At 40.9% G+C, this 24,392-nt stretch overlaps 1 protein-coding gene across 3 annotated transcripts in view; it reads right to left on the bottom strand.

The window, feature by feature from the left end:
• LOC125409583 (NACHT, LRR and PYD domains-containing protein 1a-like) overlaps positions 1 to 24,392 on the bottom strand; it is a 73,650-nt gene that overhangs the window by 17,456 nt on the left and 31,802 nt on the right. The window contains exons 4-10 of one of the 3 annotated variants that reach the window (XM_087910366.1): positions 17,230 to 17,307; positions 14,450 to 15,479; positions 13,817 to 14,281; positions 7,577 to 7,747; positions 6,654 to 6,824; positions 5,038 to 5,127; positions 2,843 to 2,934 (exon numbers count right to left, since the gene is read on the bottom strand). In XM_087910366.1, coding sequence (XP_087766492.1) covers positions 2,843 to 2,934; positions 5,038 to 5,127; positions 6,654 to 6,824; positions 7,577 to 7,747; positions 13,817 to 14,281; positions 14,450 to 15,479; positions 17,230 to 17,307 — 2,097 coding nt within the window. Of the gene's footprint in view, positions 1 to 2,842; positions 2,935 to 5,037; positions 5,128 to 6,653; positions 6,825 to 7,576; positions 7,748 to 13,816; positions 15,480 to 17,229; positions 17,308 to 24,392 lie in introns of all 3 variants that reach the window. The other 2 variants (XM_087910364.1, XM_087910365.1) reach the window with 2 other exon arrangements.

Here is a 24,392-nt window from a genome sequence, read left to right as displayed (position 1 = left end):
TTTTTCTACTTCCATCCATTTGCCCACAAATTTCATGATGACATTGTTTTTAACAGCTGAGTAATACTCCATTGTGTGAATGTACCACATCTTCTTTATCCATTCTTTGGTTGAGGGGCATCTAGGTTGTTTACAGGTTCTAGTTATTATGAATAATGATGTTATGACCATAATTGATCAAGTGTCCTTGTGGTATAATTGAGCATCCTTTTGGTATATGCCCAAGAATGGTAAAGCTGGGTCTTGAGGCAGATTGATTTCCAATTTTCTGAGAAACCACCATAGTGATTTCCAAAGTGACTGTATAAGTTTGCAGTCCCACCAGCAGTGGAGGAGTGATCCCCCTACTCCACATCCTCTTCAATATAGGCTGTCATTAGTGTTTTTGGTCTTAGCCATTCCTACAGGTGTAAGATGATATCTCAGGGTCGTTTTGATTTGCATTTCCATGATGACTAAGAATGTTGAGCATTTCCTTAAATGTCTTTTGACCATCTGAGATTCTTCTGTTGAGAATTCTGTTTAGATCTGTACTTCATTTTTAATTGGATTATTTGGTATTTTCATGTCTAGTTTCTTGAGTTCTTTATATATTTTGGAGATCAGCTCTCAGTCAGATGTGGGGTTGGTGAAGATCTTTTCCCATTCTATAGGGTGCTGAATTGTCTTATTTACCATGTACTTTGCCTTATAGAGGTTTCTCAGTTTCTGGAGGTCCCATTTATTGATTGTTGCTCTCAGTGTCTGTGCTGCTTGTGCTATATTTAGGAAGTGGTTTCATGTGCCCATGCATTCAAGGCTACCTCCCACTTCCTCTTTTACCAGGTTCAGTCTACCTGAATTTAGGTTGAGGTCTTTGACCTGCTTGGACTTGAGTTTTGTGCATGGGGATAGATATGGTTCTATTTGCAATCTTATACATGTTGAAATTTAGTTATGGCAACACCATTTGTTAAAGATGCTTTCTATTTTTCATTGTAAAATTTGTTTCTTTGTTAAAAATCAGGTATTCATATGTGTGTGGGTTAATATCAGGGCCTTCAATTTGATTCCATTGGTCCATGTGTCTGTTATTATGCCAATATCAAGCTGTTTTTATGACTATGGCTCTATAGTAGAACTTGAAGTCAGGGACGGTGATGCCTCCAGAAGTTCCTTTATTGAACAGGATTGTTTTGGCTATCCTGGGTTTTTTGTTTTTTCATATGAAATTGAGTATTGTTCTTTTGAGAACTATGAAGAATTGTGTTGGGATTTTAATGGGGATTGCATTGAACCTGTAGATTGCTTTTGGTAGGATTATCATTTTTTTAACTATGCTGATCCTACCTATCCAAGAGCATGGGAGATTTTTCCATTTTTTGATATCTTCTTCAATTTCTTTCTTTAAAGACTTAAGGTTTTTGTCATACAGGTCTTTCACTTGTTTAGTTAGTGTTACCTCAAGATATTTTATGCTATTTGTAGCTGTTTTAAAGCGTGATATTTCTCTGATTTCTGTCTCAGCTCATTTATCATCTGTATATAGGAGGGCTACTGATACTTTTGATAATTTTGTATCCTGTCATTTTACTGAAGGTATTTATTAGCTGTAGGAGTTCTCTGGTAGAATTCTTGGGCCACTTATGTATACTACTAAATCATCTGTAAAAGTTTTGTCTTTTTCTTTTCCAGTTTGTATCACCTTGATCCCCTTTTGTTGTCTTATTGTTCTAGTTAGAACTTCAAGTACTATATTGGGTAGGTATGGAGAAAGTGGACAGCTTTGTCTTGTTCCTGATTTTAGTGGAATCTCTTTGGGTTTCTCTCCATTTAATTTGATGCTGGCTTTTGATATGTTGTAAATGCCTTTATTATGTTAAGGTATTTTCCTTGTATCCCTAATCTCTCTAAGATATTTACTATGAAAGGATATTGAATTTTGTTGAAGGCTTTTTCAATATCTAATGAGATGATGCTGTGGGTTTTTTCAGTTTGTTTATATGGTGGATTACATTAGCGGATGTTTTAATGTTTAACCATCCCTTTCTTATTAGTCCATAAGCACTGAGTTTCCCAGCATATCTCAAGTGAGTATGTTGAGACCAGAACATAACTCAAAATATAGGTGAGCATAGATAGACATATGAATTCCAGGCCATAGTACCCCAGAATGAGACACAGAGCCCTGATATAGAGCCTTATGCAAAATACTTGAGTAAGGGGCATCAGCAGCCCCCAAAGCTGGGAAAGAAGGAAGCAGTATTCCCTGCTGTTTCTAGGTGTGGAATGTCTTGCAAGGTTTGTTACTCCTATTGGAGACAGAGGGATAGAAATGATGACTATTTCCAGATCATCTGTTGCTGGTAATGTTCCCCCACAAAGGATATTGCACCAATAAAATCTCAAGATTATCTTTTCCTCAACAAAATCTGGAAAATGACAACACTAATTGACATGCTAATGTGGATGGGAAAAATCCGAAAATGTCCCACTTCTAAATGAAGAGTTATAGGCAATTAACAGCTGATAGAAGAGGGATAAAAAATCAGTCTTCCTGAGGGAGCTTCCTGATAGTGTGTCTAGTTGGACTCAATAGGTTATTTAATGGACTGAAGTTGTGTAAATGCACATATATTTAACAATAATATTTAAGAACAAGTCATAAATTTGAAAGAGTTTGTTGGTGGGACAGAGAAGTTGTTAGAGTAGTCAGACTTATGGTTGGAAATGATATACATATAGTGCTTGTGCATTAAATTCTAAAATAAAATTAAATTTAAAGAGAAAGAAATGATGACTTCCTCCCACAGATACCCTTTCATCTGCCAATCATGATGCTCTGAATCTATCTTTCACATACCCAACTGTAGTTTCTGCTGCATGAATGAGATCAGGTTGGCCCTCATTTCTTCTCCATCTGGATTCTTAGTAGGGTCCATCACATGTGGATTCCTAAAGAAAAAGGTTTTCTTTCCCTCAGATGTCAGGGAAACCAGGGCTTTGTTCACAATATCCCCACATAAAATCCAGCTCACCTGTATTCAAACTCAGTACCATGCATCTTAGGTAGGCCAGAACTCTATGAAGGCCCCTATCCTCCTGAGCATCTATGCCCTATACCTGAGATCATCTCAATTCCTCTTTCTTCCAATTTGAGTGTTTTCCCAAGTGTTTACTCATTAGAAAGTTAATCCCCAGTGTTATAGTGTGAAAGGATGAAGGATAAGACACAATGAGGTCACGAGTGCTCTGCTGTCATGAAGGGGTTAATGGCATCATCACAGGAGTAGATTCCTGTGCCCTGACAGGACTTGTCACAAAAGCCAGCTTGACCTTTCATTTTCAGGCAGTTGCACAGTCAGATGGAACAGGAAGAAGGATTCTCTAGATGCACAGTCCATGCCCTTTCCCTTCCCTGTGTTCAAAGCTGAAAGAAATAACCTCAATTCTATATGTTTAGTGTCCAGTGTCAGACATTGTGTTACAGCTGCCCAAAACAAATAATTACTCACCCTGAATGCCAATCACCTAGACAGGATCTTCTAAATCTCTCTCCTTTCTGTTTTCTACTCTTCCCTTCCACAGACTCCATCCTTGTCCCAGGATGGAATGAACATTGTCCTGAACCTCTGGCAGGCGTCCCTGCTTCAGGTCTGGTCCCTTCTAGCACATTTTCTACATTGTACCTGACCTTAAAAAATGGGTGGAGATGCCCCTTCACTACTGGGGTGCTGGAATGCCTCTCATTTCCTCTGGGGAGAAACAGAAGGTTCTTAGGATGGTTCATATAGTTCTTTCTGTGGCCCCCGTCTCTCTCCAGGCCTTACTATGTCACCCTTTTCTGCTCAAATCTAGACCAGTGGCTCTCAAATCACTGTGTTAAAATGTCACCTGGACAGGATGCTAAGTCGGAAAGCTCACTGAAGGAAGCTGCCACACCTGAGATTCTGAGTCAGCATGGATGGAGTGGGGTCAGAGCACCTGCATTTCTGTGGAGCTCCCTGGTGATGGTGAGGCAGAGCAGATGGTCTTACACATGGTTTCCTGTCTCTTAGTGGAGCTTCTTTCTCTGCTTCCTTATCCTCTGTGTCTGCCTGGAATTTTCTTCTTGTATCAACCCCACATTTCTCATCTTTGAGATCTCACCTCAGTTTTGGATGAGGTCAGACAGACCATTGCTACACTCATAGGTTCCCAGGAACAATTCTGTAGATCCTGAGGAACACGTGTCCCCTCACTGTTGGTATCTAGTGATAACAAATGGTGGATCTGTCTGCCTTGCTCACTGAGATGCCCTCAGACCCCAAAACAGTGTATGATGTACAGTTGGTTTTGCACAAATGTTCACTCAATGAATGGATAACCATCCTATGTCTATAGCACCCTCGGTCTCACATGTGGCAGGACAGCTAGGAACTTTAGGAAGAAGGAATTCATGGTCACGGACTGAAATTGACTAAACTGGGAGAGAGCATGGGACTTTAGCAGAGTTTGTGGGGTGGAAAATGGCTTTCCTCTCCTGAGGTCCTAAATTCTGTAGTACATACAGTGTTTGTGTATGTGTGTATGTGTGTGTGTGTGTGTTCTTGTGTGTGGCATGCACATAATCCTGTGTGTATGTGTGTGTCTGATCATTAGGGTTGGTATAATGATATATAGTGATACTCATAGTGGTTTTGTTTTCTAAAAGATTTCTTTGTGTTTTTCTTAAGAGTGGTTTCTGCTTTCACTGTTCCTGTGGTTTGGGTTTACAGATGGCTACCATTGTCACTATGGCTGTGTGCAGAGAAGTTACCATTAATTCACATTTCATATCTTATTTTTCAGAAGAAAGAACTTATATAAGCATGTAATATGATCCTATTTATTTTTAAAAATTAAATGTACAATTTCCCAATACATAGAACCCTTCCTCACTTTTGCTGTGGTTTCCTGGCTTCTTCCTGGCTCTATTTTTCTTTCTCATCACATCAATCCTCTTTTCCCACTCCTCAGTTCTGAAACAGCCACATATAGGGCAGGTTGATCAGAGAGACGCCTATGTCCATTCCTTACCATATGCTCAAGATGTACAGCTTTGGATTCCTTGCCTCCAGGGCCCTGAGGTCCCTTATCACCTGGTCACTGAGATGGGCCTGGTCCAGCCTGAAAATACAAGAGGGGACAGTTTCTTCTGGAATACAGCACAGGACCACAAGGCCTAGGCTCTGGTGTCTGTAGATTGAGCCAGTAAGAAATCTTGAGCCAAAATCAGGATGATAAACAGAGAGCCCAGGATGAATAGAGAGAAATTTGTCCATAATAAATTCTAGGTTGGGCTTGGTCAGTATGCAGGGAGATCTGAAGTAAGGATGAAGACCTTTGGAATGTTCCAGAGATAAAAGGAGGGCCTGGCCCTTTATACCCCTCCCACACAAGTCAGTCACTGGAAACAGACTGTCCTGGGGAAGATAACATGGTCAGAGATGAGGGGATTTTGTTGACAAAGGGCCACAGAGTAGCCATCAGCTATTCCCAGTGGCTGGAGGTCATGACCATAATCCTAAAGGAATTCTGGACAGAGGACAAGAAGTTCCTGTGGTGAGACACAAGCCCCTCCAGGGCTCCCATCCTTATTTGTTTTAGGGCTTTCCCCAACTCTGCTTTTGTCTGGGTTGCTGTCTCCTGGTTGACCCAAACAAGATCCATTTCTCCTTCAGTTAAGCCTGCAGCAGACCCTCTTACAACAATATACTCTCACAATACTATTGACTCCACAGCATTCAGTAGAAATTGCCAATAGAGTCATGGGCTAACGGGTAATCCCTGTCAGTCTATCTCTACCTAGCTTCAGCAGGACAGAGCTGCTGTGGGACAATGGTCTTGTACCCTGTCACTTGTATTTTAATAAAATGCGGATTGGCCAGTAGCCAGGCAGGGAGTAGAGGTGGGGCAATGAGAAAAGGAGAATTCTGAGAGGAGGAAAGCCTGAGTCTGCAGTCGTCACAGAGGAAGCCAGACACAGAGGAAGCAAGATGAGAATGCTCTGCTGATAAAAGGTACCAAGCCATGTAGCTAACACAGACAAGAATTATGGGTTAATGTAAGTTATAAGAGTTAATAAGAAGCCTGAACAAATAGGCCAACCAGTTTATGATTCACATAGACCTTTGTGTGTTTCTTTGGGACTGAATGGCTGCTGGACTGAAACAATACAGAAACCTCTGTCAACATAGAGCCTTGTGTGTTTGTGATTGTATGTCTAGGGTCGAGACCAGCACTTGGCACTCATGGTCCCTGATAAGCATGCATGCATGGATTCTTGAATGAATAAGTGATTGAAGCACTGTCCTGGAGTAAGGCAAACCTGGGAGTCTTTCAGGATATACAGACTTGCTAATACATATGATTCCACTGTGCCCAGCTACCTACCTGGTATTATCTTCTTTTTTACATATGCACATTTTGTATCATTACAATCCATGAGGTAGGTATGGCATTCCATTTAATAGATGAGGAAACTGAGTTTTAAAGAAGACAGTGACTTGTCAGAGTCACTGGTCATGAGCCAGGCTGACTATGCTGACTATGAATTATCTGTCCCTTTTCTTTTCTATATCTTGTCATTTAGTAATGCACCTGTGTCCCACCCCTTGCCTTCTGCCCAGAAGGAATCCAAGAGTCTTACTTACCACAGGATTCTGAGGTTGCATGCAGGATTCCTGAGCCCCTTACACAACAGCCTCACACCACGGTCACCCAGGCCATTCAGTTGCAGGTCTAGCTCAGCCAGCCTGAAACTGGCACTGAGCACTGAGGCCAGGTCCTCACAGTGGCTGGATGTGAGGCCACAGTTGACAAGCCTGCATGGGAGATGATCACCATCAGATTCTCCAGGGCTCACTGCTCTTGGGAACTGCACTATGGTCTCCCTTTGTGAGCCCTGGCATGTTGTGTTAGCAGTGCTTAGCTTTTCTCTTGCCTTTTCTAGTCTGGGCAGATAATTCCATGCTCCCCAGGACTGAGCTGCAGAATCATGGAGCACAGGTTGAGATCCACTGCTGTGCTGTGACTGGCCATGGCAGAGCTCCTCTAGCCCCAGGAACACTAACTGGTGTATTTGAAGAGCCATCTGATATGTCATTCACCAGCCATAGAGCCACTAGTCATGATCTCACTAGTCGTGATCTCACTTGTCAAGTGAAATCCTAGTAAAGATGGAGTCTATAGAGCAGAAGGTGGCTACAAGTACAGAGAGCAGGAGGAAGTGGGGACGCCATTCCCTGGCCTGGAGCTTTCTTCCCTCTGCTTCATTTAGCCTCCTCCTCTGTGCTCCTCAGTTCTCCCGCAGCCACTTCCTCAGGATGTTTGCCCCACTGGAGTCCTCATGGGCCTGTTGTTAGCAATAGCTAGTGGGGGTCCTTGCTGAATGTCAGTCTTTTATGACTCCAAGAATCGATTTGTTTAATGTAACAAGTCTGTCATCTGTCACAGGTGTGGTCAAGAGAGTTTAGTGGATAATTGATGAGTACTTAGCCTCACCATAGACACAGCTTTTTCCTTTGTTCTTTTGCCATTCATCCATGCTTCAGGGTACATCCCAGGCCAGACTCACCACAATGTCCTTAGTTGACATGCAGGGCATCTCAGTGTCTTACAAAGGCTCCTCAGTGCAAAGTTGCTCAGTGGGTTTCCACTTAAGTCGAGCTTCTGCAGACTTCCTGTGAACTCAAGGGTGGAGAAGAAAATCTGCCAAGTGGAATTAGTGATTGGGGTCCACCTGGACCTGAGGGAGAGAGAGAGATAGAAAGAGAGAGAGAGAGACAAGGACATGAGGGAAGTGAATTGTGTGTGGATGTTCTAAGGTGCACAGCCCCACACAGCAGCTTAGGTTTCTAGCTGCCTGAGCACCAGGTGTCAATATGTCATACCCAGGATTTACCAGCTTCTACTTGCTCTTTTTATCCAACATCTGGACCCTCTCCTCTGGGTGGTTCCTCATTTACATTCTTATATTCTAGCATGCTGTGTGCTCATTTTGTGTGTCTGTTTCTGACTAGTCTGGGTGTCCCACAGGGTGTGAACAAGTGCTTGGCATCTTTTCTTTTGAATCTATAGTACCTAGCACAGGGTCTGGTATAATGGAGTACCTTGGTAATTCAGACAGCCTCTTCGTTTTAATGTGAATAAAACTTATTTCTTTTGGAACAGCATTCTAGAGTCTCATAAATGAAAACTAAAAAGAGGGGGTGAGAAGAGAGCTCAGGAGAGGTGGTTGAAAATGACTCTGTTGTGGGATGCTGAACTGATGGAGGAGGGTCATCTGTCTATTGTTACTTTCATTGGTTAGTAAGGAGACTGCCTTGGCCTTTTTGATAGGCCAGCCCTTAGGTGGGTGGAGTAGACAGAACAGAATTCTGGGAGGAAGAAGGCAGTGAGGCAGTCACCATGACTCTCCTCTCCGAGTAGGATGCCGGTTAGAATCCTCCCGGTAAGCCACCACCTCATGGTGCTACACAGATTATTAGAAATGGGTTAGATCAATATATAAGAGTTAGCCAATAAGAGGCTACAGATAATGGGCCAGGCAATGTTTAAATGAATACAGTTTCCATGTAATTATTTCGGATAAAGTTAGCCAGGAGCCTGGTGGCGGGATACAGCCCACTGCTCCTTTTACATATTGGCTCCCAGCACAGAAATGAACTCCACGTAAAACCTGAGAGAGCTTAAAAAAATAAGGAAAAGAGAGTTTAACACAGATTTTGCTGTTTGCTAGGGTGTGCTATAGAGAGATTTCCTGTTTCAGCATTAGCGGTAGAAAAAAAGCTGCGCCATTTTAAACCGTGACTTCCTGGGTTCTGCCGCTGGTGCAAACTCCGGCTATGGAGCGTTTCTGGGTCCAGACGTTGATGTGCCCACGTGAGGTTGGGAAAAAAATACTCTGAGACCATGCCAATGGCTCAGCGCTCCCTGCCTGCACCTGTACAGACGGCAAAATCAGGCTTAGGCAGGCGGGAAAGCATGGCAGATTTCTGCCTCCATACAGAGAGATGTTTCCAGGCTACACAGTGCTCTGCATGTCAGATTTGGCTGTAACTTGGATGAAAAGAGTTTCTGTGCTGCACGCTCAGTCTCAGAATTGAACTTCTGAGTGCAGCTCCAGTGTGGACCTGCTCTATGCCTAAAACTATGAGGGACTCTGAGGCTGGAGTGGCTCCGGCTCTGCTCCACCATGCTAAACTGTGCTAACCTCAGGCAAAAACGATCATAATTATCATAATAAAAGCACAGTTAAGGTTTATACTGGACAAAAAATAGACAGTACCATATTACCTCTACATGGTGCAACTTAAGTTTTTAAAAACTGCTTAACATATTAAGAACTGCTCCTAAATACTAACAAATTTACAAACTCACAATAAAACAGATTCAGACATACAAGACTTATAAATGGGTCACAATGTTGGATGACTGTACATAGGCTTTGGAGAGAGAGAAAAAAGAATATAAAAAATAAAATTAATGCCTTAAAAAAGAATAAAGTCTTCAAAGAGACAAATTACAAATAATTATAGATTAAAAAAATAAAAAAATAAGCTACATAAAAATAAAAAATTCACAAAAAGTCTGGATTATATACATTATATTTTCTTTAAAATTTTTGATTATAAAGGAGCTAAATACAGAGAGACATTTCATCATATGGACTGTCAAGCTAAACCAAAATGGATATCATAAGGGTATAATGACTTCCAAATTTGGGTCTAAGGATATGATGCTTTGGAGAGGGTCTTCTTTTGTTTTCACAGAGGATGAGACCCTATGGATTGTTTCTATCCCAATATGGTATGATAGACCACGCCCTCCTAAAAGGTTGCCATAAACACCTTCAAAAAATTACTTCACTCAACTGCCAACTGAGATAAACCTGACACACAGGTTACACCATAAAAGATCTAATTAACAGTGCCCCCATACAACAAAAAAAAGTTTGGAGAAAAATAACTGTGCCCATTTCCCAAACATTGTTTATAAATGTTTTTTTTACATTTAAAGGGGGATATTAATTTACATTGGTATAGATTTTAAGGCCAATTTTGTTATATGTATTTATACATTTCTACTCTTAATTAAGGTTTTGTGATTGTGTAGGTCATTTAAAAATATAATGTATAATTAAAAATATAGGTTGTTAATGGATAATCATCGATAATAGTCAAACTTGTAGAAATGTTAGTTTGATTTTCTAGATGTGCATAGATATATTTAAGATAGGCATTCTTCATATCTTTCAAAGACTACAGAACATGGCATTTAATGTTTAAATAACTTAGGGCTTTTCATGACAATGAGACACGTCTGCTCCTGGCAGCACCAATCTACTTCAAGAGGAAGATGGGCATTGAAGAGGCTCCTTATGGAATTTGAAAGACATTTGGGCAAGAAACTGCTCTTGCCTGGACTGTTGCATAAGCTGGACACAGAGAACCCACAGAGAGAGGACTGCTGAACTTACCTAAAGGTGAGATGGTCTTTCAGGGTTCCTGATTCATAAAAGAATCTATGAGACATTCTACAGGACACAGCAGATAATGACTGAACTGTCTTTGAAATTTCCTGCTTCATGGAAATGTCTGCTGGATACTATGGGTCTGAAGGATGCCCCAACGTTACAAAAGAACTTTGGATGACTGTCCAGGCAGCGAGATGTCTCTGTCATTTCTAGAGTTTTGGAAGCTGCTTATTTCTTATTTCCTTAGGTAATATTATATCTTTCTGGAGTCTTTGATGGAGTTGAAGAGCGGTTAGTTATAGTTATCCTTAGTTATGATAAAAGATAAAGTAGATATAAATATTGTAACTGTAATGCTTGCTTGATAACTATTTTGTTATTTAAAATTTTACTATGCTAAAATAAAAGCCTTTCTTTTTTCCTTAAACAGAAAAAGGGGAAATGATGGAGGAGGGTCATCTGTCTATTGTTACTTTCATTGGTTAATAAAGAGACTGCCTTGGCCTTTTTGATAGGCCAGCCCTTAGGTGGGTGGAGTAGACAGAACAGAATTCTGGGAGAAAGAAGGCAGTGAGGCAGTCGCCATGACTCTCCTCTCCGAGTAGGATGCCGGTTAGAATCCTCCCGGTAAGCCACCACATCATGGTGTTACACAGATTATTAGAAATGGGTTAGATCAATATATAAGAGTTAGTCAATAAGAGGCTACAGATAATGGGCCGGGCAATGTTTAAATGAATACAGTTTTCGTGTAATTATTTCGGATAAAGCTAGCCAGGAGCCGGGTGGCGGGACACAGTCCGCCGCTCCTTTTACACTAAACATGATCATAACATCTACAAATGTGCTGGTTCATGTGGTCTCTATATCTTTTCAGGAGAAGCAGGAAGAGGAGAGATAGATAGATAGATAGATAGATAGATAGATAGATAGATAGATAGATAGATAGGCAGGCAGGCAGACAGAGATGGAGAGAGACAGAGTCACACACAGAGAGACAGAATCTTAGAAAAATTGACAGAGAGATAAATTCACAGACACAGAGAGAGACACACAGAGTGAGATAGACAGACACACACAGAATGACAGAGAGAGAGAGAGAGAGATCAGAAACCAAGCATACAAGTGCAGGAGAACCCTGAATTTTAAACCAGCCTAAGCTACAAACTCTAAGAGTCTGGAAGTAGCTTTGTGTCTAGTGTGTGCAACATTTGATCCTTAACACTGTAAACAAAACAGTGTAACAAACTCAAAACCACAAATTACAAGACTGAGATTAGAGCTGACCAACTTTGACTGAAACAAAAAGTTTAGGATGTTCTCTTTTAACTTTACAAAACCAGCTGCTAATGAGAAGATAAAGGCAGGGAAGTCCATCCTAATCATATAAAATAAGAGTCAGTGAGGAGGTCACCCTAAAGAAGACAATGTATGTTTGTATGCTTGCTTGTCTGTATGTACTCTATACATACAGAAACCTGCAAAGACTTAAGGCAGAGCATCTGATCCTTCGGGGCTTTAGATAAAGGTGATTGTGAGCATCTGATGTGGGTGGTGGGAATGGATCTACATCCTCTGCAAGAACTTTAAGCTCTCTACCATGGAACCAGTCTCCCAACTGCCAAAAGATGGTGGCTATGATGCATGTTTAACATTTACACTAACTGAAAGTGAAACTTCAGAATGTGCTATCATAAAACATGACACACCATTATGAGCCACCTGCACTAAAGTTTCACACTATGGTAGTTTGAAAGAAAATGGCCTCCAAAGGGAGCAGCAATATTAGGAGGTATAGTCTTATTCTAGTAGGTTTGGTCTTACAGGAGGAAGTGTGTCACTGCGGGGGTGGGCTCTGAGGTCTCATATGTACTCAAGCCATGTTTAGTGAGACAAGCTATTTCCAGTTGCCAGCATACCAATATGTAGCAGATACCTCTCAAACACCATGTTTTCCTGCACACCATGTCCCACCATGATGATAATGGACTGAACCACTGAACTGTAGGCAACTCACCATAATTAATGTTTTCTTTGAAAGAGTTCACATGGTCATGTTGTATCTTTACAGAAATAGAAACCCTAACTAAGACACTTACCTGCCATTTTCAATTCCTTGACTTTCATGAGCCTCCACCCTTTTTTATTTACTATGAAATAACTTCCTCACTGACTTCCCTGCCTTTACCTCCTCATTAGCAGCTGAAGCCTCACCTTCTCCTATGCAATTGTCCCTAGGCTCTTAAGGCCACTGTCCTTTTCAAGCAGGCTGGCTTTCCTTGTTTCTCTTGCCTTATCTGGCCTCTGTCTCTGGACATACTCAGAATTCTTAATGCTGTCCTCTTTGAGAAATGGAATTCTGGTTGATACAAACTTTTGTTTCGATGATTTATATATCCTCATTTTTCTACATCAAGTATGTTTTTATTAGTCCATCCTAATCATATATAAAATAAGAGTCATTTATACACATATTAAACAACTTTCTATATGTGTGTAAGACAGTTTGATTATGTCTGCTCTCTTTTACCACTTTCCCCTCCTTTCTTCATCCTCTTCCTGTTCTCTAACCTTTTCTTTTCGCATGGGCCCTTGCTGTGTTGTTCAGGTTGGTGACAAAGTCCTCAGCTCTAGATAACTAGCATGTTCCTGACTATTGCAACAGTCACACCCTATGTAATTAGAGTGGTTGATTGTCTTCTCTCTCAGTTTTGAAATCCTCGGGGCAGAAACTGTATTTCTCCTCTTGAGATTGATTGTTAAGACCTGACTTAAAAATAAGTGCTTAATGAATCATCTAGAGAGCATAAAGGCACATCCTGATACCGAGTAACCACTTCTGCACAGTGACAGGGGCCCCTGGAACAAGAGGCCTATCTTGCTGCTGAGATTGATAGGAAGCTGGGAAGCCTCTGGGTTGAGTGCAAGGTTCATGTTGCCTTCATTGATACATACAGGAAAGTGATCTGGGTTGGAGAAACATAAGGACTGTTAAAAATACTCCTTCTAAGGTATGTTGGGAAGACCTTAGGGCCAAGGTCACTGTCATGGGGAGTGGGGATGGCATCTCTTTGGGTTGTATAAGAAATTTATCAGAGAGAAATCATGGTAATAGAGGATCAGTGGGCCATTTGAACCTGTGAAGGGTGAAGAAAATTGAATCAGAAAGGTGGAGAGGTAAAAATCCATAGCCCCATCACATAATCAGGCACATAGAGGCAATTAGAGAAAGGTGATCAGTTAGATGCCACTGATGACCTGTAGCCTTTGCCTTGTAGCCAGCTAAGAGTGCTGCTGGTGCTCAGAACATGTGTGCTCATGGGATCCATAGATACTCACAGAACCATCCTGGGGGCCTTTGAGATTTTTCTCTGCTGTCCACCCCCATTCAACTGAAGCCACTTGACATGACAGCAGTACTTAATGCAGAAAGTGGCCACCATGAGTTCCATGTCTGTCTGGATCACCATGTACTCCACTCCTCTCTGGGACACTGGATGTACTATATCCTTTGGGGAACGTACATTTGTTTCTTGATAATTTTGCATCACCTGTGTCAGGAGCTCTTCATCCTGAATCTCATAAAGACAATGGAGAAAACCCAGAGAATATGGTTTATGGCACAGGGTTTCCTCTAGGATATACCATTGTAGGTTCAACCTTGTCTCCAAAGGCAACCTGCAGGCAAAGATCTTCTCCATTTCTCTCATTCCATTTTCACTTAAAAGACCAAATAGGAAGCGCACAGTGGGTGCCTCAAACAGGTTATGTCTTCCATAGATGTCCTTCAGTGTTTCCATCGTTCTGTAGATACACAAATAATCATGTCTCTCCTCATTACACTGAAAGGTCAATGACATTGCTGCAAAAAACTCCTGGAGACACAAGTGGCCAAAGCTGTAACTCATAGAGTTGGGTTGCTTTTGAAGGATGCCCACCTTCAGGAAAGTGACAATGACATTGCTACCTAACCTTTGGATCCAGAAATCGCTCTCACTGAACAGGGTCCTTCTTTGGCAGATCCCCTCAGTGGCCAGTGAGCAGAGCCTTCTGAGATGGGTCCTCTGGACACGACCTGAGAGAGCCTGGGAAAGGTATTCCAGGCAGAGGGATGTGGTGGTCCGTGAGGTCAGTTTGAGGTCTTCTCCCTGATCCATCTGTTCCTTCAGGCAGGTGCAGACAAGCCAGGACACCCAGGGCACCACACACAGTGTTGAGAGCACTGGGTTTGATTTAACCAAGTTAAAAGCTGCCATTGCTTCTCTTTTCTCTGTGAAATATTTGGAGATATAGTTCTTCCGTCCAGCTTTGGAGAAACCGAGGACTTCTACCAAACAAGGCTGCCTGAAAGAAGGAATAAGCTTCTTCAGTTCTGTGGTCCGAGCTGTGAGCAGCAAGTAAGCCCCAGGCAGGACAGATTTTCCCAGCAAACTGCCCAGCAGGGTGTGGACTGGCTGTGGCTGACTCCAGTGCAGACAGAGCTCAGGATTCTTCTCCCTCAAGACCCATTCAGGCTCATCTATGCCATCCAGGATGAAGAGCAGCTGCTTAGGGTGAGACAAGATCTCCCTGATGGGAGCTGCAGGCAGAGTCTGGTCTTTTGCTATGAGCTCAGCCAGACTCAGCTGCTCACACTGGGCCAGCTCTCTGCAACTGAAGTAGAAGACATGCTGGAAGCGATCCCTGTAGAGCTGACCTTCCTCCCATGCTCTCCTCACCTGCCTGGCTAGTGTTGACTTCCCAATCCCAGCAGCTCCCTCTAATACAACTAATTGAGGCTCTTCCTGGGTATCTGGGTCTGGGTCAAATAGTTCTTGGATTTCAATCAGATATCTTCTCTCCCCTCCTTTACTTTTATGCAAGCTTTCCCTGTTCAAGGTCTTCCAGCCTCTTGGGCAAGGTTTTGGTAGAAGTAGTAGCTGAGTGAAATTTTGTAGGGTATTCTCCATTTTCCAGGACTTAGTGTAGTAAAAATTATCTCTTCCTTTATTCTGATGTGTTTCTGAAATGAATCACAGATTAGGAAAGAAAGATGGAGCATGAATGAATCCATTAGAGTTGTTTGGTTTTGATTAGTTCCTTCCTTTCTCTCTTCCTTCCACCCTCAACACCTGGATGAATTTAGGCATCTGTCTAAACTGTACAGCAGACTGGCTATGGGCGCTGTGATATTCTTATCAGTGTAGTGCAAAGAATGTGAGCTTTAGAGTAGAAGAATCTAGTTCAAGTCTTTACTTGATTAATAATAATGGTGGTGTATGATGTTCATTCATACTTCAGATATTTATTGATGTCTTACTCTGTGCCATATCTGCTCTAGTGGTTGAAACTGAAGAGTGAGTTCACAGACATAGCTCTGTCCTCTTTCTGTTTATGGGATAATCTCATAGCTCCACTGAGCTTCTGTTTTTTCATCTGTAATTTGGGGGCTGTGATCTTTCCATGTAGGAGGCCATGGAGTACTGGAAAAAATGATAGACATTAAAGTCACTGCCTGCTCCTGAGAGATCCCATTGGTCCCCACCATTTCAATTCTGACAACATCATTCTGTAAGTCCTGAGATTCTGGGTCGGAAGGGATGGTTTTGGGATGCCATAGAATGGATGTCTCAGGACATCGACTTGGTCCCCTCTCCCCAGGCCTGGCAGCCCAAAGCATATTTTGTACTTCTTCCAGATATCATTGATTACAGAAAGCCTTGGTTGTGGCTACTATTTGAATGTCTTTTGTTCCCACCGAAACTCAGGTTGAAACTAACGTTGAAACTCCAGTTGCCAGTATAACAGGAAGTGGACAAGGGACTGGTGTGAGTGTTTGGAGTCATGGGGGCAGGCCCCTTATTAATTGATCAATACTTTTCTTCTAGGAATGGGTAAGCTGCTGTGGGTAGGTGTTCCCTTTCTCTTCTGCAGGCACCCACTTCCTGTATAGGTTTTCTTAAGCAGAGTAGTCATAGTCTCTAGTTTCTGACTTCTGGACTCCAGAACTGTAATTAAATATACAAATGGTGTGGGAGAATTGTCTGTATTCTGTCAATCATATTTTAATAAAACGCTGATTGGCCAGGCAGGCAATATAGGTGGGAAAGCCAGACAGGAAGTAGAGGTGGATCAAAGAGACTGGGAGTATTCTGGGAAGCAGGAAGCTCCCTGCAGTTCTACCCAGACCACCGGAGAGGAAATATGTAAGCTGCCCTGCTGGAAAAGGTACTGAGCCACGTGCTAACGTAGATAAGGATAATGGGGTAACATAAGTTATAAGAGCTAATAAGTAGCCTGACCTAATGGGCCAATCAGTTTCTAACCTTATGGAGTCTTGTGTGTGATTTTCCTTGGGAGTTGCCGGTTGTGGGGTACCGGGCGAGACAGAAACCCCAACAAACCGGTCCCTCATGTTACATACAACTTCTAAAAACAAACAAAAAATAAAAAAAAACAAAACCTAACCAAACAAACAAACAAAAAGCCATTGAGCGCCATGGTGTACTTCCATAGTTCATCACTCAGTAAACAGAGGCAGGCAGTCAAGAGCTCATGGCCAACTTTTCCTAATGGTAATTTCGGAAACGTTCTGGGCTATAATCAGTCAATCAATCCATCCATCAATTAAACAATCAATCAACAAGAATAACAATAGTTACCCAGTCTCTGTTTCTTGTCAATGGAAAACAAACTAACATACTTGCTTTCGATTTAACCTGCTCTATCATTAGCCACAGCACAATTGGCTGGCTTCCGCCTCCTGCCCTTACCTCTTTCCTCCAACAAGTGCATCTGAGGACTCTTCCCTCCAGGTTTGGATCTGCACACAAAGCTCATCTCAGCATCTTCTTTGGAATCAGATCAAGATAAGAGAAATAGGAGGATGCCCCATGAACCAGAATCCAAGTTCATTCCTCAGCACCTCAGGTTGCCTAAAGTACAAAGAAGTTGCTTGTCCTATCTTAGACAAGGTGCTGGAGAAAACTTCAGAGGAGCACAGAACATATCATCAGTTCACACAATGAGCTCTTGAAAAACTGGCTTCAGGGGCCAACTTGCATCTGAAATAGGATCTATAGATCTGTTCTCATTGTCTTCTATAGGAGAACATCTACTATCTCCTGAGTCCAGCATGCTGACCTCTCATGTCTATGGCCAAGATATGCCTGTGTCAGGCCATTTCTTCCAAAGGTACCAAGAGAGGGCTCAACTTTTCCTAGGCTGTGCTCTCCAAGACCTTTCAGCTGGGATGTATCTATTATTGTAGGACCCAGCCATGACAAGTTCATGAGAGGCCTGAATCTCAAGGACCACAACTGAGACCACCCAGGTACCACCCAGGAACAAACCACCCAAAGAAAATTCCTAAAGTTCCAACCATGTAGACAGGATCACCTGTTAGCACACACCCATCACTTTTCACCCCAACCTATGTTATTATAAAATTACCACCCCAACTGAGCTTGGGGCTCTCTGATCGTGCCAATGCATTGGGTACATGGGGAGTCCGAGAGTCCCTGTAAGAACTTGAATAAGAATAAAGGCTCTTTGCTTTTACACATGGGACTCAATCTCATTGTTTATTTGGGGGGACTCTGTGAATCTGGTCATAACATTTGGGGGCTCTCTAGGATCCCCAAAGCCCACTGGGACCACTGCTTTGTAGAACCTTCAGCCAGCCGGTAAGTTTTCTGTATTTATGTTTTGTTTTTCTGTTTTGGATATTCTTCTGTAAGTAGGCCCAGAATCTGTATGAGCGTGTAGATAGTCTGAGTAGACACACTTGAGGTGTGGGTACTGAGAAGATTTTCAAGAGCCCATCTGTATGGGATTGATCCCTCTGGTTAATTTTGGGTCCCAGGACTTTTCTGTATGAGATCAAATCTCTTTGGTTTCTGTAAAAGGAACGAGCAGGTTGTACCTGCATTCTGGCATGGAGTTGACATCTTCAGTTCCTTTTGCCTCCAGGCACCAGGAGGCCTTTGTGTTGCTTTGTGAGCTGGGTTTTTTTTTTGCGTTGTTATTTTGGTCTTTTGTCCAACCTCCTTCTGACTTACAAGAGTGATATAATGGGACAGACTCAAATCACGACTTTTTTGGTTTTGATACTAGGTCACTTACATGACTTTAGAGATAGGGCCATAAGCACAGGGTTTGAGCTTTTAAAAGGTGGGTTTATTTTCCTAAAAGGTATAGGATGAACAACCTCTATCACCTTGATCATTTCATTGGAATGAGGCAGTCTTGTCCCATAGCCCAGGGTCAATGTGGGCAGCCATACAAGCAGGAGGCTGCAGGGCAGCATGATTGTGTGGGCGGGGTAGCTGGGCTATGCAGCCTTGTAAAAATGTAGCAAGGTGGCTAGCCACAACTTGCAAGGGATGTGTATGCATAAAAAGGTTTTAAAACATTTGGATTATTTTTAATACTGCAGGAAGACATTTAAGAGATTTTAATTTTGCAATTTTGTTAAGAATAATTTTTAAAATATTTTAATTAATAAGTCTATGGGACATTTGTGCTTATAAAATGTTTTTTATTGTTAATGTTTGGATTTAAAACATAAGGGTAAAAATTAGGGTCACAGCAATAAGCACCAAATATTAACCAGAAATTGGAATGTTCATTTCTTGTAATGTAGCAAAACAATGGCCAAAGCAGTCTGGCAAAGGGCTTGGAACAATTTCTCAGCCCATTGAGTATTGACCTTTTGGTGGTTAAAAAACAAAACAAAACATTTTGAACCATCTGCATGTTAGATGTTTGTGTTAAGATTCATGACAATGGAAAACTGTACTTGTGAAATAACAACAGGTACAATTTTGTAATGGGGAGATAATCACAACACAGGGAACTTAAAAGTTCGAAGCATTAGAAGTTTGAGAACCAATGGCTTAGAAAATGTCTGGCTTTACTCAAGGTCTATTCAGGTTTAAAAATGTCTCCTTCCTTGTCTTTGCTAACTTTATTAAGCTCAAGTTATTTGGATAAACTGAGTCATATGAATCTTTTATGTTTCACTAAGAAAAGCTTCAATTCAATATCATCATTTTTAATGCCAAATCTGACAGAAATGTAATGTAAAGTCCTATGATGATGGAAGTTACAAAATAATCTCACACTAGCTCAGAATTGAGTATAATAAAGAGTTATTTATTTAGGGGTAGACTCACAGATGACAGTTCTCTACACAAGTGGAGAACAGGAACTGAATCCAGCAACTGAAAGAGAGAGACCAAATGCACGTGCTTTACATTGGCATTTATAGTGGACTGGTATCTTAAAGTGATGGGGGAAGCTTTGTTAACCAATCACCTCTAAGAAGTGGAATCTAATTAGGTGTGGCTACCTGGAGGCCATGAAAGAAAAACTGTAATGGACCAGGTGCTTGCTCTCTCTGGGTGATTCCCACGGGACACAGTAGAGCTTGAACTTCCCATTCTTGTGGCATGAGTTCCCCCTTAAAATAAGTAAAACTATAATTATTTATCTTGAAGCTGGCCTGGTTATTTTATGAATTGAGTTAACATTTACAGTTGGCTTATGATGCCTTTTTCACATCACTATTTTTATTTCTAGGGTTTAGTCTTGTCCTCAATACTTTTTTTCTTAAAAATATGGTTTAACAATAGGGAAATGGTGCAGTCTTTACAGACTGAATCCAGGCTTCTTAGGGAAGAAGTTGGGAATCTGAAGAAGGACACGATCACTTTAACTAACAATTTTCAGTCAGCTGAGGTACTTTTAAGCATGGTACAGACTGGTATGAAACTTCTTGGAAAGGAAGCTGTACATCTGAAGAAGAATACAAACACTTTGAATAACAAAACTCAGTCGAATGAGGTGCTTTTAGTACAGACTGATAACAAATTTTACAAAAAAAAAGATTGTGCATCTGAAGGAGGATACTAAGACTTCACTTAATAAGGCTCGGTCAACTGAGATATTTTTGGAAAAGGTACAGACTGATAGTAATGTATTTAAAGAGAGATTCAGCACTCTGGAGAAAGAAACAGCTGATTTGGCACATAAAACCCAATCCATGACAGTGGGTGCTGAAGCATTATTTGAGAGAATTTGCACTGTTGAATGTATTAATCAGACTCTGTCAAAGGGGTCTGACAGATTGACTGATAGAATGTCTCTCCAAGAAGGTAATATGCATGCCATGAATATTATGTCCAAGGATGAGACATTATCTCTACTGGACAGACTTCATACTTTTGAATCCTCAATGAGGACTTTAGAGCAGAATTCTGAACAAGAGGTCCAGATATTACAAAAGGCAGTGGTAAACAGATTTGGAAAAATTGAGAAAATTATCGAATTTGATGACCAGGAACAAACGGTAAAAAGGTAAAATTTAACTTCGTCAGTACTTAAAAATCTCTGGGATAGCTTCCCCAGAGTTCTACCTGCCTTCCCAGTAATAACATCAGAAAAAGTATCTGGCTCCAAATATCCTAAGGTTGTCAAAGAATATACATGGGAGCCTATACATATGACTGATTTAAAAGAAATTAAGCAAGCAATTGTGGCTTACAGAATACATTCATCCTTTGTTAGAGAAATGGTCAAAACGTGGGCTTTCAGTAACAAAGCCATACCACACGATTGGGCTCAGTTAATATCAGGAGTCCTAGAAATTGGACCACAATTGCATTGGAGATGTTTTCTTAAAGAGGAAGCTAGAATTTTAGAGCAACAAGAAAAAGCAAAAGGACTTGAGATTTTCCTAGATCAAATTCTAGGTGAAGGACTTTACTCTGATCCTCAGGATCAAGCTCTTAATGATGACCACACCTTGTCTCTATGTACCACAGCAGCTTTAAAGACTTGGGACAGTATTCAGGAACTAGGAAAGAGAGCTGAATCATATCTTAGGGTTAAACAGGGTCAAAGAGAAGCTTTTAGTGTCTTTTTGCAAAGACTAACTAGGGTTGTACAAATAGGGGTAACTGACCCAGAAGCTAGATGTATAATGATTGAATCTTTGGCCTATGAAAATGCCAACATAGAGCGCAAAAGGATCCTGGGGTCTTTAAAGATCAAATCAGCACCCATGGATGAATGTGTCTTGCATACAATGAATGTTGAGACACTTTACTATGGTACTGAAGCTTGGATAGGAAAAGAAATTTCCAATGGTAAGAGAAGACATCAAAATACCAAATGTTTTAATTGTGATAGAATGGGACATCTGAGAAGGGATTGTAGACAATGGATTTCTAGGAATAATGCCTCCTCTGGGAATGACAGAAATAGGAGGACTCAGCCTTTAGATATGTAGGAGATGTGGCAAAGGCCAACATTGGACCAATGAATGTAGGTCAACAAAAGATAGACAAGGCAGCCCAATACCATCAAGAAACACCATGGGGGGGGGCTCTCACAGGCCCCCATGATGAATGTGGTCCAGTCATTCCCAGTTACTGTGGAGAACATGTTTCACCAGGAAAATTAAAAAATCCAGTGCTTGCTGTCAAAAGCAATAATGATCTGAATTATGGAATAAATATGGAGGATAAGTCAAGAACTCTGGTAGGACAGAGGAAACATATATTCTGGCAGACTTCTATAAATGAACAAAGACCAAAGTTAAGAGTGTGTATAAATGGCATATTTATTGAAGGCATATTAGACATGGGTGCAGATGTAAGTATCATTACTCCAAAATCTTGGCATCTGAATTGGCCTCTTCAGGAGGGAGATGTTCAGTTCCTGGGAATTGGAACCCTATCTCAGGTAAGACAAAGCATGAGATGGGTTGAATGCATAGGGCTAGAAGGGCAAATAGGAAAACTAAGGCCATGTATAACTAATATTGCAGTGAATTTATGGGGTCATGACCTATTGCAACAATGGAATACCCAGATTAATATTCCTGTAGCCCCCAAAATTTATGTTCTGAGGAAAATATTAGAAGATATAACAGATGACTGACACTGGCCATTCAGGCTGTACTAGAACACAAAGAAACTGATAACCCTTCAGATGTACCAACAGCCCTGCCTTTAAAATGATTGACTGAGAAACCAATATGGATTAAGCAATGGCCCCTAGCTGAGGAAAAACTGCAGGCTTTAGAACAGCTGGTACAAGAGCAACTAAATGCTCAACATATAGAAGAATCTACTAGCCCTTGGAATTCTCCTGTATTTGTTGTTAAAAAGAAATCTGGAAAATGGAGAATGATGACATATCTTAGAGCTATCAACAAGTTTAACCAACCTATGGGCCCTCTGCAATTTGGAATTTCTCTGCCCTCTCTGTTGCCAAAGAGATGGCCTCTCATACTTATTGATTTAAAGTTGTTTCTTCACTATACCTTTACAAGAAAAGAATAGAGAAAAGTTTGCCTTCACAGTGCATACTTAAAATAATTCTCAGCCTACTAGGAAATACCAATGAACTGTCCTCCCACATGGAATGCTCAATAACCCCACCATGTGCCAATACTTTGTCAGCCAGCCATGGGAAATAATACATAAGTAATTTCCTAAGTCTATAATTTACCATTACATGGATGACATTTTTTATCTGATTCAAATACAGATATTTTAGAAAGAATGGTTGATAAAGTAAAGGAAGTCTTGGCTAAATGAAGATTACAGATTGCTCCTGAAAAGATCCAAAAAATGATTCTGTTAATTACCTGGGTTACAGAATAGATTTACAGAAAATCAGAACACAGAAGGCACACATTAGGAGAGACCGGTTATGGACTCTTAATGACTTTCAAAGACTGTTAGGAGATATTTCCAGTCTACGACTGGCTGTTGGGATAACACCTGATCTAATAATTCATTTAAAAAATCTTAAATGGTGATAAAGATTTGAATAGCCCCCAGAGAATTAACAGCTGAAGCAGAAAAGGAACTGGCAGTGGTTGAAGAAAAATTACAGGAGGCACATGTGGATAGGGTGAATCCAAATCTTAGTTGTATTCTAGTCATATTGCCTTCCAGAATTTCTCCTACAGGAATTTTAATGCAGAGTGATGATATTATTTTAGAATGGATCTTTTAATCACATAAATCAAGTAAAAAATTAAAAACTTATGTGGAAAAATCTCTGAACTAATTATAAAAGATAAATTGAGACTTTGTCAACTAGCAGGTATAGACCCAGCAGAAATTATAGTGCCTTTCACTACTGATGAAATAAAAGAGTTATGGGAAGATAATAAACCATGGCAAAGAGCTTGTGCTAAGTTTTTGAGAAAAATTAATAGCAACTATCCCAAAAGTGATAGACTTAACCTTTTATAAAGAGAACTTCTTGAATTCTTCCTCTAATAGTATGTGATGCTCCAATAACTGGAGCCTGTACATTTAATACTGATGCTAATAAATCAGGGAAGGAAGGTTACAAATCAGACAAATTGAGTAAGGTAGGACAAAGCCCTTATAATTCTGTCCAGAAGGCAGAATTATTTGCCATTTTTATGGTGCTAAGGGATTTTAAAGAACCTCTTAATATGGTTACTGATTCACAATATGCAGAAAGAGTTATCTTGCATATTGAAACTGCTGAATTTATACCAGATGATACAGAATTGACTTCATTGTTTATCCAAGTGTAAGACATAATCAGGAATATGTTTTGTCCAATGTACATAACACACATTTGATCCCATATGGGTCTGCCAGGTCCTCTAGCACAAGGTAATGAAGAAATTGATCAATTATTGATTGAAAGTGTGTTGCAGGCCTCTGAATTTAATAAAAAATCATGTCAATAGCAAAGGTTTAAAAAGGAGTTTTCTATTACATGGCAACAAGGTAAGGAAATTATATAGAGATGCCCTACTTGCTCTTTCTATAACCAAACACCACTACCTGCAGGGACTAACCCAAAGGGTACTCAAAGGAATGAAATCTGGCAGATGGATGTGTTCCGTTTTGTAGAATTTGGCAAATTAAAATATGTA

The sequence above is a fragment of the Myodes glareolus genome, chromosome 9, assembly GCF_982192425.1.
Source record: "Myodes glareolus chromosome 9, mMyoGla1.1, whole genome shotgun sequence".
NCBI classification, from domain to species: Eukaryota; Metazoa; Chordata; class Mammalia; order Rodentia; family Cricetidae; genus Myodes; species Myodes glareolus.
Note: the sequence above shows the minus strand (reverse complement) of the source record. Positions and strands in the feature narration are given on the sequence as shown.